This window comes from Diaporthe batatas (assembly GCF_019321695.1).
Source record: "Diaporthe batatas strain CRI 302-4 chromosome Unknown Contig00024, whole genome shotgun sequence".
Lineage (NCBI taxonomy): Eukaryota > Fungi > Ascomycota > Sordariomycetes > Diaporthales > Diaporthaceae > Diaporthe > Diaporthe batatas.
This window is the reverse complement of record NW_025408571.1, coordinates 188,576-200,931: the sequence shown is the minus strand read 5'-3', so window position 1 is coordinate 200,931 and position 12,356 is coordinate 188,576. Positions and strand designations below refer to the sequence as shown.

The window sequence follows — 12,356 nt, the reverse complement described above, 5'->3', positions numbered from 1 at the left end:
TGTCAAGTAACGAATGAATAATATCTACTCATGGATATATGTTTCCCCATCCTGGCTTCGCTTGACACTTCTGGTTGATGACTTCGTTGATGCAGTCTAGGTGATGGGCGATTGAGGTCTACTTGGAGGTGTGTGTAGTTAGATCCCATCTCTCTTGTAATAGATAGCATTTCCGTTCGCCTGATAATCCACATCGCCGTGCTACTGGGGGTGTATCAGTGGCATTAGAACATGGGGAGAAGGCGAGTCCGCTTTGGAGAAATCTGTCCATGACCAAGGCTTGCCACTGGTATCTTGCAGGTGAGGCGGTGCGACGATGCGTGGTGGTATTTACTGTACGTATACTAGCCTTCACCCTTCCCACGGCTGGTTCCGGCTCGTGGCGACGCTGTGGTGGACTAGTATGTGATAGGGCTGGTGGTGTATACCTATAGGTTAAATCGTGCTCGATCTAGCTAGCTTAGCTGCCTTGGCCCCCTCGAAAAGGCAATGACCATGGCAGGCGGGTGTGGTGTGGTGATACCAGGGACGGACGGCACAAGGCCGTGACGGTTTGACGGTCTGGGGGCTATTGGGGTTGTGCTTAATAACAGCTGCAGGCACTCAGCCTCATCTCCCCCGCCTCCTCTTGCCTATGTAGGGGTGCAACGTGGTTAAGCCTGACTCTTGGCTGTAGCCTGTCTGTCTTCTGTCTGTGGCTGTCATGTTCGGAACCAGGAAGCCGGCTGTGGCTGTCCATAAATCGTAAACAACAACGGCAATCCTGCTGATCCTGCTGCAGACCAGTCCGACGGTGGGTGGGTGGTGCACTTGCGAGGATGGATGACTACCCTGCTACCTAGGTACTTTGTATATTGCACCTGCTGTTGTTGATGGCAGATTCATCTTGCAACAAGAGATACATGGTATTCGCGTGTGGCGGATACGTCTGCAAAAACGTGTGCGGGCTGGGCCGACTTATACGGTCGACACGGAAACGGAAATGGAGGGGTTCGACGGTGTTGAGTGACGAGGGTCGCATAACGAAGGACAGAGCTCGGTGAGCCTGGCAGGTACCAGTTGCCCAGTTGAGCCGAGGTGACGTAGGGGCCGAGATGACAGCTGTTCGGGGCCGAGCTGCTGCAAAGAGGACAGGCCCCGCCCACGCAACACGCGATAGGGAGAGGCGAGGTTACATCAATCTCGCTGCCGTGTGGGACCTACCTCTGCCGTGTGCACTGGACTCTCGAGAGCTTAACCCTATTTCTGGAACCACGGTCGTCGTCGCATCACCCGGCATCTAATCAAACAGAAAGGAGTTGCTGTCCCTTTTCCAGTCCTTTCCTGTCCTTTCCTCTCCTTGCCCTTCCTTATCTTGGGAAGAAGGGCTCTTCCTGCGACTGCGTGCCAAGAAGAGGATGATTCAAACACTCTGCTCCTCCTCTCTCCTGTCCGTCTTGTCCTGTCGCACACTGCATCATTCCTCTGCATAACATTTGAACCTACTCTCGAAGCTTGTCCCTTCCTTATTTGCTGGCCGTTGTCCAGGCTGAAAGAAGAACAACAACAACAAGATGGCCTCCTCGGCAGAGATCCACGACCCCAACGACGGCATCCTGCGCCCGCGCCCGCGCAAGCCCGTCCACTCGCAGCTGTCGCAGCTGACCTCGAGCACCTCGGCCAGCACCAGCGGGTACCTGGACCACCACAATGAGACCGGTGCGAACACCGGCCAGACAAGGTGTGTATGCGTGTGCCTGCCCGACCTGACCAACAGCTGACCAACACGCCCCCTCTGAACAGCGGCCGGTCGACGCCCGTCCCAGCCGATGCCCTCCCGTCCGTCAAAGTCCTGTCGAGCGCCCGGCGGCAGGCCCGCGCCGAGCAGAAGCGGAGGATCTTCCCGACCATCGAGTTCGCCAGCCGCGTCTCGCACTTTGACCCAAACTCCGACTACCGCGACTTCCACGGCTTCTTCAACCTCTTCTGGGTCGGCCTGTCCATCATGGGCCTGACCTCCATGCTGCGCAACCTCAAGGAGACCGGCTGGCCCTTCCGCGTGCAGATCTGGACCCTGTTCACCATCAAGTGGTGGCACCTGGGGCTGGTGGACTTCGCCATGGTCGCCAGCGCCTCGCTCGTCTACCCGCTGCAGCTCTACGTGAGGAAGCAAAAGGCCGGCGGCGCCATGACCTGGGCCAAGGGCGGCATGGCCGTGCAGAGCATCTACCAGGTCGGCTGGATGGCCTTCTGGGTGGCCGCGCCGTTCGTGCTCGAGTGGCCCTGGACCTCGCAGGTCTTCCTGATCCTGCACACCATGGTCATCCTCATGAAGATGCACTCGTACGGCTTCTACAACGGCCACCTCAGCGAGACCGAGAAGCGCCTGCACGACCTCGACAACCCAAAGACCGCCTCCCGCGAGCCCGCCTACCTCTACCCCACCGCCGAGAACCCCGGCGGCTCAGTGTCGAGCCCCATACATAGCAGCAAGCACGCCCACGCCGACCACGCCGACCACGCCGACCACACCGACAGCCAGGAGGAGGAGGAGGAGCTCGCCCAGCTGCGCGAGGACCTGGCCAGGGAGCTCACCAGCCCCATGGGCAACGTCACGTACCCGGCGAACCTGACCTGGGCCAACTACGTCGACTTCCTCTTCTGCCCCACGCTGTGTTACGAGATCGAGTACCCGCGCTTCGCCAGCATCGACTGGAAGAACCTGTTCGCCAAGATCACCGCCGTCTTCGGGTGCATCTTCCTGCTGACCGTCATCTCCGAGGAGTTCATCCTGCCCACCCTGCAGGAGTCCCAGGCCCGCCTGCACGACCGGCCGGGGCGCCTCGAGTCGCTGCTCATCCTGGCCGAGACGGTGTCGTGGCTGCTCTTCCCCTTCATGCTGACCTTCCTGCTCGTCTTCCTCGTCATCTTCGAGTACGTCCTCGGCGCCTTCGCTGAGATCACACGCTTCGCCGACCGCCACTTCTACAGCGACTGGTGGAACAGCACCGACTGGATGGAGTTCAGCCGCGAGTGGAACATACCCGTCTACAGCTTCCTGCGCCGCCACGTCTACAGCGCCAGCAGGCCGCACATCGGCCGCGCCTACGCCACCGTCATCACCTTTTTGATCTCCGCCGTCGGCCACGAGATCGTCATGGCCTGCATCACCAAGAAGCTGCGCGGGTACGGCTTCATCTGCCAGATGCTGCAGCTGCCCATCGTCGTGCTGCAGCGGACGCGCTGGGTCCGCGGCAAGAAGACATTTAATAATGTTGCGTTCTGGTCTTCTATGATCTTGGGGCTGAGCCTGGTGAGTTATAAGCACGCTATTTTACACCTGCTTGCACCTACGTACCTTTTTGCAAGGTTGCTAACGACTTGGTGCCCACAGATCTGCTCCCTCTACGTGCTCCTCTGAGCCATCATCCACCCACCTACCCCTTCCTCCGCTCACCAAATAAACCGAGCACACACACACACACACACACACACACCATATTTGAATCGAGAACAGGCAGAAAGGCGAGAACAGCAGCAGCAGCATCCATTAGAACACAGATACCCACCCACCACGCCCAGACGAAACAAAGACACTCTTCTGTTCCCGGCCCGGGGCTCGACACGCGCGAGCGAGCGAGCCCTGTGCTGACCGAATCATCATCATTGTATCGCATTATATCACATCTTTCACCTTGACATTTTCAGGCGTTCATTTTTTCTTCCTTTCGGCGCCGGGGGTTGGGTTTCCAAGGGTTGGGTTTTGCATTGGTTGGATGTGGCTAGATGAGAAGGGGGGGTGGGGAGCTCCCAGCTGCGGTCGTTGGGAGGGCTCGCAATCGGGGTTTCTGGAGGAGATTCGCGCGGGCTCGCGGTCGGTCCATCATCCGGGCTTGATTTTGGGTCCCGTCTCGTAGCATAGACCAATGCACATTTTCCCACTCGCGCCAGACGTGAGAACGTCGACGTGGACTGACTACGCGGGAGTATTTCCGGGATGACGAGGTACCTAGGTACACATGTCCTCCCTCCGGCTAGATATCCATCCAGTTTTCCCCAGACCTGCTTGCTGTGGCGCGCGTGATGTATGGTTCACTTGACAGCATCGAAGGCGACAGACAGAAAAGAACAGGTACAGAGGACTTCGTCGATACCAAAACCTCTCGAGAAAGAATCATCATCTTCCAATTCATGATCATCATAGATAGATAGATAGATTGTCTAGACCGAACAAAGACTAGATAGAGACCAAGACGAAAACCAAAGCCAATGGCAAAACGAGCTATGCTATCGTCGAGAAAGAAAATCCCCCGTGGCTGGACATGACCTGTCGCGGGCGGGGTTGCATCCTCAATACTCCCTTCCTCTTTGTAAACGGTACTCCCCTCCTCCGTATCCGCTGATGGCGCCGGCGTGTGTGTGTGTGTTCGTCTCCCAGATGAAATGAATGGCTGGCTGGTGTATGTGTGGGTGAGGGCGCACTGTCATGAATGTATGTAATGTAATGTGGTGTCGAACCTTTCGTAATCGTCATTTCCCGCGCGCTTTCCCTGTTCCTGTAGCTATGCATTGGTAGTGGTGGTAGTAGTAGTGGTAGTAGTAATGGATAGATATCGTTCCCCAATATCGCGGGCACGAGGATGTTCTCAGCTGGGCCGGTTGGTCTAGACTTCGCGTGTACGTGTTGGCCTTGTTGGTGGGAAGGGGGGCCCGCAGGCAGAGTCCGCCAAGCAGGAATGGGGAGGATGAGGCTGTGAAGTGTGACTGACGCCGACGTGGTCGGACAGGACAGGGCCCTTTTCCAAGGCTCCCTGTCTGTCTGCCTGCAGTACCGGATGCGTATGAACGCTTCCGGGCCCCTTGGTGTTGCTGGCAAGCAGTCCAGCTCGACGAGCCACGTCACACTTCTGCCGCTCCATGCCATGGGATGATGTCGTCCCTCGATCCATAACTTGGCGGACTCGCTGCGCCATCCCAACACCTCTGGTCGACACACCCACTTAAAAGTCAGAAACCAGCCCCGCTAAGCCTTTCCCCGTGACCCCCAAAAATGATTGTCGTTAACACACGTGGTTCGTTACTGCCTGTCACCTTCACGATGCCCTTTCGTTCATGTCCAGTAAGTAAAGCCCCCGAGAAGAGAATGATCCTTAAAACGCCTGATAAAATCGCAACCATGACAAAAGTAGAGAAATGGGGCTCCCGCCCTGGGTGGCCCGGTGCAAACGCCAAAAAAAAAAAAACCAATGAAAACCCATATATGGTAGGAAAGTCTGCACGAGATCCGCTGTCTCTTCTCACCACGATGTACAACTCGAGATAGCACTCCAGTGTGTGTGATGCAAGGACAGGGCCCTACAGCCTGTGACCGACAACTCGAATTGTCAAATCCAAAGACAAGAGTCCGTGACGGCGCGCAATGACTAGCGGGCAGCAGCCGCCGTCCTGTAGTCGTACTGCGGGTGCATGTACTCTGAGGTCAGCACGTCCTCCTCTCCGTAGTGCCTAGAGGTTGCCACATTCTCAGCTCTATACGCCGGCGTCGTTTTCACCTTGGTAAAGGGCACTCCCGCGCCAGTGTACGGGTCCCTGTACTTGGCGTCGATGACCCTGGGGACGCCCGAGTCTCTGCTGCTGACGTGATATCTCGTCTGGATGGGAGCCTGATAGTAGTCCTGCACATAGTCGTCGTCGAAAGACGACCGTTTCCTTGCCGACCTGTGCTTCTCAGCCGGCCTGCTGTACTCGTACTCGGGCTGCATTGTAGCCGCTCGGTTCAGGGGCACCCGAGGCGGCAGAGGGGCGGCGGTCTGTGCTTGAGGTACGTAGCCAGGAGGCATGGTATGTGACTTCTGCAGACGCGGAGGGGCCTGTTGCGCGTGTGATGGCGGCGTGACCACTTCGGGCTGGACCTCCGGCTCAGGCGCGTCAACGATAATGGGCTCATCTTTGGCATGTTTCCCATCGCCAGACGGGCGCCGCTTCGGCGCCCACTTCTCGTTTGGATCCGGATAGGCGGCAGAGTACGTAGGCACCTCCGGCGTGTGCTTTGGTGAGGTCTTGTTCGTCTTGCTCCTGATCTTCTCCATGTACGAAGCTGCAAACGCCAAATGCCCCTGGTACTTCTCCCCGCCGCCCACGGCGGCTTCGACAGGACTTGATCGTTCTCGTTGCTTGGTCGACTTGTCCCGGCTCGGGCTGTCTGATTGTTTCTTGGGCGAAGAAGACGACTTCTTGGCTCGGCTCCTCTGCACATCGTCTTCTTCTTCGCTGTAGGGCGGGTGTTCAAGGTACGGTTTTGACTTGACTCTCGCCTTGTCTTCGGCTTCCTGCTTCCGTCGGGTCTCACGCTCCCTCTCTCGCAGCTTCTTGGCCTCTTTTGCCTCCTTCAACTTTGCCGCTTCGGCTCGCGCTTCGCGTTCCTTGCGTTCCTTGCGCATGAGTTCTCGCTCTCTCGCCTCCTCGTTCAGCTTCTGTTGTCGCCTGACCTCTTTCCGCACGGCTTCCTCCTCCCGCTCCTTCCTCTCTCTCCGCCTAGCCGCCCGTTCGCGGTCTTCCTCGTCACGCTTCCTGCGCTCCCGGGAATCCTCGCGTTTGGGCTTCTCATAGCTGGCGGCCCGACGGGCACGGCGTTCATCGTCGTGATAGGCTCTTGACCGTGACGGAATCTCGTGCTCCCAGGACTGAGAAAACTCCTTCGAGTAAGGCTTGTAAGGACTCGATTTTGATGTCGTGTGTTTTGAAGGGGACCATCCCGGTGGCGGTTCTGCGGTCCGAATGTTCACGTAGCGGCTTTGAGCCGGTGTGCTCGTGCTGACACCTCCACCCCTTTTGGCGAGCTCCTCCTTCAGCTTCTTGTGTTTGACCTCGAGATCATAGTCCTTCCTCCTGTCGTCGTCACCAAGGATCTCGTAAGCCTGCTGCACCTTCTGGAACTCCTCTTGCTTCTGGGCCTTGAGCGTCGGGTCCGGGAACTTGTCGGGGTGACATTTCAATACCAGCTTCCGATATGCGGTCTTGATGGCACCGGCATCTGCGGACGGCTCGACGCCAAGTGCTCGGTATGGGTCCGGAGGTAAAGGTGCGTTCATGATGGGTGGAATGGGGGCACACAAAGGTTGGCCGTGGTAGATGCAGGTGGGCAGCTGTCAAGAGACAGCAGCCTGAAAGACGTCTGTCTGGGTATCCAGCGGAGGGCCTGGGGTAGGCAGACAGTAACGTGGTGCCCAACGGAGGGGAGCTGAACCAGTGGTATTTAGTTGGGCGGGCTGTCCTGGTCCAGGTGGTCGGTAAAGAGATGGCTGACACGTGGTTTAGCTGGAAAGGGAGCGGCCAAGGGATCGGGATCGTGTGACAATGACGCTTAGCCGAGTTAAGCGCGCACACGATGAGGGGAGTCTCCAGACGGCCAGGACAGCGGACAGCAGGAGAAGAGACGTAATGAGACTTTCCGGACCGGTATTAAAGAGAAATGCGCAACAACGGACCTGTTAAAGGGGCGAAAGAAAAGGGATGGGGAAGCGAAAAGCTGAAGGTCCAAACTCCCTCCCCTAAGGCTTCTCAGGGCTGGCCGGTATGGATTGGATGGTCAAGGCGGTCCGTGGCGTTGCGCGCAAGTAGGAAGTGCAGGTTTGGATGGTAAAGAGAGGAAGGGACGGATGAGATCACCCTTTCCAAGGCAAGGACAAGGTCCAGGTCCAGGAGGGCCGGTCCAGCTGGGCAGCTGGGGGAACGTCGGCAGGTCGGATGGTGTCAGTAAGGCGCGGGCAGAAGCGAGGTGCGAGAGTCGGGGTAGAGGCAGGGGTTGAGATAGCGGATGATGGGTTGGTGGGCAGCCCTCAGGCTAGTCAAAGTTGGATTCGCCGGCACCCCGGGGCGATCGATTTGGCCCTGAAAAGAGTGGATCCCAACGGTCCTCTCTGGGAAGAGCGTCAAGGCGCGGATTCCTGTTAGCGGGAGGGTGGGAGACGATGGCACCCAATCAGTGTCAAGCCAAGGGTTGGTCGGTGTTAATGGGCAGCCAGGGGGCACCCAACGAGATCAAGAGCGGGAACGGCGATGGCGTCCCGTCAAAGCTCTGGTCCCAGGAATCAGACAGGATGCGGCGTAGATCCAGAAATCCAGGCCCCTTTGGAGGCTGGAGCCGTCCTGTCTTCGGTCACGGAGAATACCCTGGGAGGAGGATTGATGACGTGCTGTCCACGGGTGGGCTGTGGTTGAGGCAGCAAGAAGCAAGGCAGCAGCAGTAAGCCGAGACGCCCCTGTCGTGTTCTATCGGCTTCCCCTCGAGGAATTGTCCTGCAGGTAGTCCTCGGGCCGCAGGGTGTCTAATCACGAGGTAACTCAATGAAGAGTGAACAAAAAAGCACCGACGACTGGTGGAATGTACGGTAAAGCTGGACACCCGAACCTGCTGGCTGTGCGGTAATCCGCCGCCTGTGTGTTCCGTCCAGGGCTGTTTTGTGGCTGGGAAATAGTTCAGAGATCCTGGCAGTGGATTGTGGAAGAGTTCCGGGCGTGTTCCAGCGGGAAAGGAGCCAGGTCTGTTTGTTTGCTGCGGCAATAAGACGTCTTCACTTCGAGCACACAAGGTTCCCGGTGGCGGGATCCAGAAATTGAGTTGTTTGATGGCCCCGTCAAAGCGGAATTCCAGGTTGAGAACAGTGGGAAGTATGACAATTCGCAAGACCTGGCAAAGCGGGTTCGTTCAGTCTGAAAAGGAGAGCCCAGAACGGCGAATTCCCTCAGGAGAAGGCTACCCGGTGACAATGCCCTCAGGCTGGGGCAAAAAACATCCAATGTACGGCCCAGTGATCCCCGTCGGTCCAGGGCTGTTGCATCCAGCTATGGCGATGTCCGACTCGTCCACGCAGCGGTCCCTTGGATTGGCTGTTGGGTCGAGATTCTGGTGGCTGATGGCGCCGGCGGCGGTGGCGATATTACCTCAGCTCTTGCCAGCCGAAGGAGAAGTGTAGGGTGGTGGGATAGTAGGCCAGTCAGTGGTCAGGATGGCCTTTCAGGTCGCTGATCAGGCCCTTGCCATGGGGGCAATATGGCAGTACAAATTGCTTTTTACTTTGAGGCAGTAATGTGAAAAATACAACAGAGGCCGAGGCTCGAGGCACGCGAGAGCGAGAGGGTTCCAGGACTGGCCGGTCGGAGGAAACTGACAGGCACGGTGAGAGTGGATTACCAAAACAGAGGCGCGGATGGCACAGCAACTGGATGCCTGTAACGTCCAAGACCCTGGGCAAGTCTCATAAAGACAGCAGGTATGGGGTGAAGTGCGCGGGTGAGGTAATCCGCAGTGGGCAGTGGACAGAGCGGGTCTGGCGGTGAGTAAGAGGTAAAAAATAGGGACGACCGAGGGGATTCGTGACAACCCGTGCAGCCGTGCAGCCCGTGTCGGCGGTATGGTATGCCTTGCCCTGTCCGCAGCTGGAACCCCAGCAGGGTCGGTTTCGAATCGAGTAGGACAGTCAGTCAGTCGGTGCTTGCACAGCCCGTTCTGGTCTGTCTCGCCTGACAAGTCGGAATGGGAGCCCTGCAAGCCTTGCTGTGGGCTGACAAAATGACCTGGGTCTCGGAAGATTTATTTGGATGGGAGAGACAAGGCCAATGCCAATGCCAATGCCAATGCAGTCAACAAGAGCCGTACTGTTTGGTAATGAACAATCAATCCTGATTAATGGCAGAGACTAGGCCTGAGACAAGGCCCCGTTGAGGCAGACGGACGAGGTCTTGCATTCGGGCATCAAATGCAGAGGTCAGCAAAAGGCGAGCTATGACGAAGCTGACAGTTGACAGTCGACGAGGGCCAACAATCGACAATCAGTCAGCAGCCTGCGAGCAGATCGGCCTCGTTCTGGAAGGCCTGGGCAGCCGCAAAGGAGGGGAAGGCTGGGCAAAAAACAAAGGCATTCGCCAGTCGGTTATGAGGACGATGGACGCGATGATGGGCCTCGCATGTGGTCGCGTCCAGAAAACACGACCCACGTGTGCTGGTGTGCTGGTGTGCTGGTATGCAAGAGGCAGACAGGACTAGCAGACTGGCAGAGATGGTGGAATGAAGATGGGAGATTACAGAGACAGAGAGATGCACTGCGAGTGCAGTTTTGGGCATCAACTTTGTGCAGGCAAATTGCACAGCTCTTTCCTTCCTCTACCCAGGTACCTGCTCATTACCATGCGGTCGTTGATGTCCAGACTGTCCAGTTCTTCCGTGGAAGGAAGGAACAAGATTAAGCTCTCGACCTGCCTTGCTCGATTCGACTCGTCCTGAGCTTGACAGCTCCAACAGATCGACCAGAGGTTGGTTGGGTGCCCAGGTGTTAACAGAAGGTACAACCACGTGGTGTTTTCCCCCAACCAGTCGGTGCTGTCGCCCTTGTATCCCAGATTGCCCGTTCTTCTCGATCCTTCCCTGCCTCTACTGTGGTATACCCTCCTTCCTGGTACCTGCCGCCGGCAGATCGGCTGGGCTGGCGTGGAGACAGAGACAGCCTTCTTCCTCAGGACACAGCCCGAGGGCCGAAGCTGAGCCTGACAAAGTCAAAAGGCTCAGTGCCAGCGAAACACGACATCGGATGAATACGACCCGGCAAGACTGGCAGACAGGCATGACCTTCCGGCCGTGCGGTCTGCCTGCCTGCCTTCCTGCCTGCCTGCCAGCCTGCCTCCATGCCCCATCCCTGGGCGGCGATATGCTTTCTCTGGTGCTGTCTGGGCATTCAAGTCGTGCATCTCGGTGTTTATTTGCATGTCTGCATCTGGCTGCATCTCCAACATGGCCCGGAGGCATTCCGTGTTGCAACCTCTGCAGCTCTGTTGGAACCCGACATGGTCCTTGCAAGGGCTGGCTGCACCAGTCGGAAGGGCATTCGTGTCATCCAAGTGACTTGGCTCACATCGTGGGCTTAGTTAGCCCGAGTATGCATCTGACGTCCAATGCGCGTGGTCTCTGGGCCGCCGACCTGGAGGGCTGGCTGGGCTGGTGCCGATTCTCTGCCTTCTCTGCCTCTCCCACGCCGCATCAACGAGTCAACACGCACCCTGCTGCCACACATTCGCCAGCCCCCCGGCCATTCACGCATGGCCAGATGCGGGTTTGTCACTCTGGAGTGCTTTGGCCTTGCATTCTGCCTCATGCCCTCTGCACAAGCCGTGGCATATATCACACCCTCGACCAGAATGGGTGGAGTGGAGGCCACCGAGGGAGCAGGGGAGACAGCACAGTAGTCGGCCGGCACACCCACACCAACACCTGCATGCACCAACAGCCAGACACCATGGCCCGTCTCACCCTCTCGTTCATCAGTCATCAGTTACACGACACGGCAGCATCTGCGGCCCCTCGTGACAACCATGGCCAACGCAGGTACTTTATTAGCTGGTCGTCCCACGGCATGGTGACCGAGAGGGGCACATTGGTCCACCTCAAGTCAACCATCCCACCATCCTCCCCACAGGGAGGGCTCGCGTGTGCTTCCTTTTTCTTACACTTTGGTGTGTGATGAGGCTCAGGCTCATATTAATGGCAACTCCAGCCTACAAAGAGCATTCCAAGCAAGCAACAGACACGGCCGTTCTCAGCAACCGGTTCGACTCAAGCATGCTGGCGCCTGGGGGTGCCAGACCTATACCGTTGCCCTTGTCATTCATCTCTGATGATATCTCACATCGGGATATATACCGGGTACAGCTGCTATATTGTCCTTGGCTCGGTGCATTCTGGCCATGTTTCAACGGCAAAGGCCGGCGGTTTGAGCGCCAATTCCGACGCTTGAGTATCGTAACTCGCAGCCCAATGGAGGGGCACGAGACGTCCACCTTGTCTGGAGCTGCTGCTTTTTTCCACTTGTTCTGCCGGGGTGGCCTGCCCGCGAATCCAGTGCTTCCCGAGTCTTCCACGCGCTGCCGGCTGATCAACCGGACCACACTAACCTCGTTGTGGACTCAAGCGCTCCCATTCGCCTTTTCTGGGGTCGGCCGTGAGCTGATCTGCTCTAGTCACCTGCCAAGTGGCAGCAGCGGGTGGGAGCTCGCGCCAGTCAGGGTTGGTAGCTCTTGCTTCATCATCGATCCGATGTCGTGAAGCGAATCAGCAGCACACGACTTCCCGTGCGCGATGCAGCAACCTGAAAGCGTGCGCGTTCTGTTTTGGACCTGCTGTGTCGGACGAAAGCTACTCCAGCAGCAGCCCCTGGTGGACCACAGGAGCAAATGGCATCCCTGGGGCATCGTGGCCGACGCGGGCATCCAGAGTCGCAGTCGCAGCTGAGCTGCTGAGTTGGAGCCGGCTGGTTGCCTGAGATCCTGCACAATCCAGGGGCCTGGAACCCCTTGCCCAGAATGCCCCTCCAACCCCGCCAACTGAG

At 57.7% G+C, this 12,356-nt stretch overlaps 2 protein-coding genes across 2 annotated transcripts; one reads left to right on the top strand and one right to left on the bottom strand.

The window, feature by feature from the left end:
* The first annotated feature begins 1,198 nt into the window (after positions 1-1,198).
* Positions 1,199-10,535, top strand: KVR01_013194 (uncharacterized protein). The gene is made up of 3 exons (XM_044792526.1): positions 1,199-1,720; positions 1,783-3,292; positions 3,374-10,535. Exons 1-3 carry the CDS (start codon positions 1,554-1,556, stop codon positions 3,398-3,400), a joined length of 1,704 nt encoding a protein of 567 aa, XP_044637839.1. The 5' UTR covers positions 1,199-1,553; the 3' UTR covers positions 3,401-10,535.
* KVR01_013147 (uncharacterized protein) lies at positions 5,403-7,070 on the bottom strand (the record flags this gene model as incomplete). The annotated part of the gene is made up of 1 exon (XM_044793231.1): positions 5,403-7,070. The coding sequence occupies one exon, from the start codon at positions 7,068-7,070 to the stop codon at positions 5,403-5,405; it is 1,668 nt and encodes a 555-aa protein (XP_044637792.1).
* Positions 10,536-12,356: the final 1,821 nt, after the last annotated feature.

What these genes read in the sequence shown, in the direction of transcription:
- KVR01_013194 (XM_044792526.1), top strand. Translation starts at nt 1,554, where the DNA reads ATGGCCTCCTCGGCAGAGATCCACGACCCCAACGACGGCATCCTGCGC. An exon ending in GCGAACACCGGCCAGACAAG is followed by an intron (nt 1,721 to 1,782) that starts GTGTGTATGCGT and finishes CCCTCTGAACAG; the next exon opens with CGGCCGGTCGACGCCCGTCC. An exon ending in TGATCTTGGGGCTGAGCCTG is followed by an intron (nt 3,293 to 3,373) that starts GTGAGTTATAAG and finishes TGGTGCCCACAG; the next exon opens with ATCTGCTCCCTCTACGTGCT.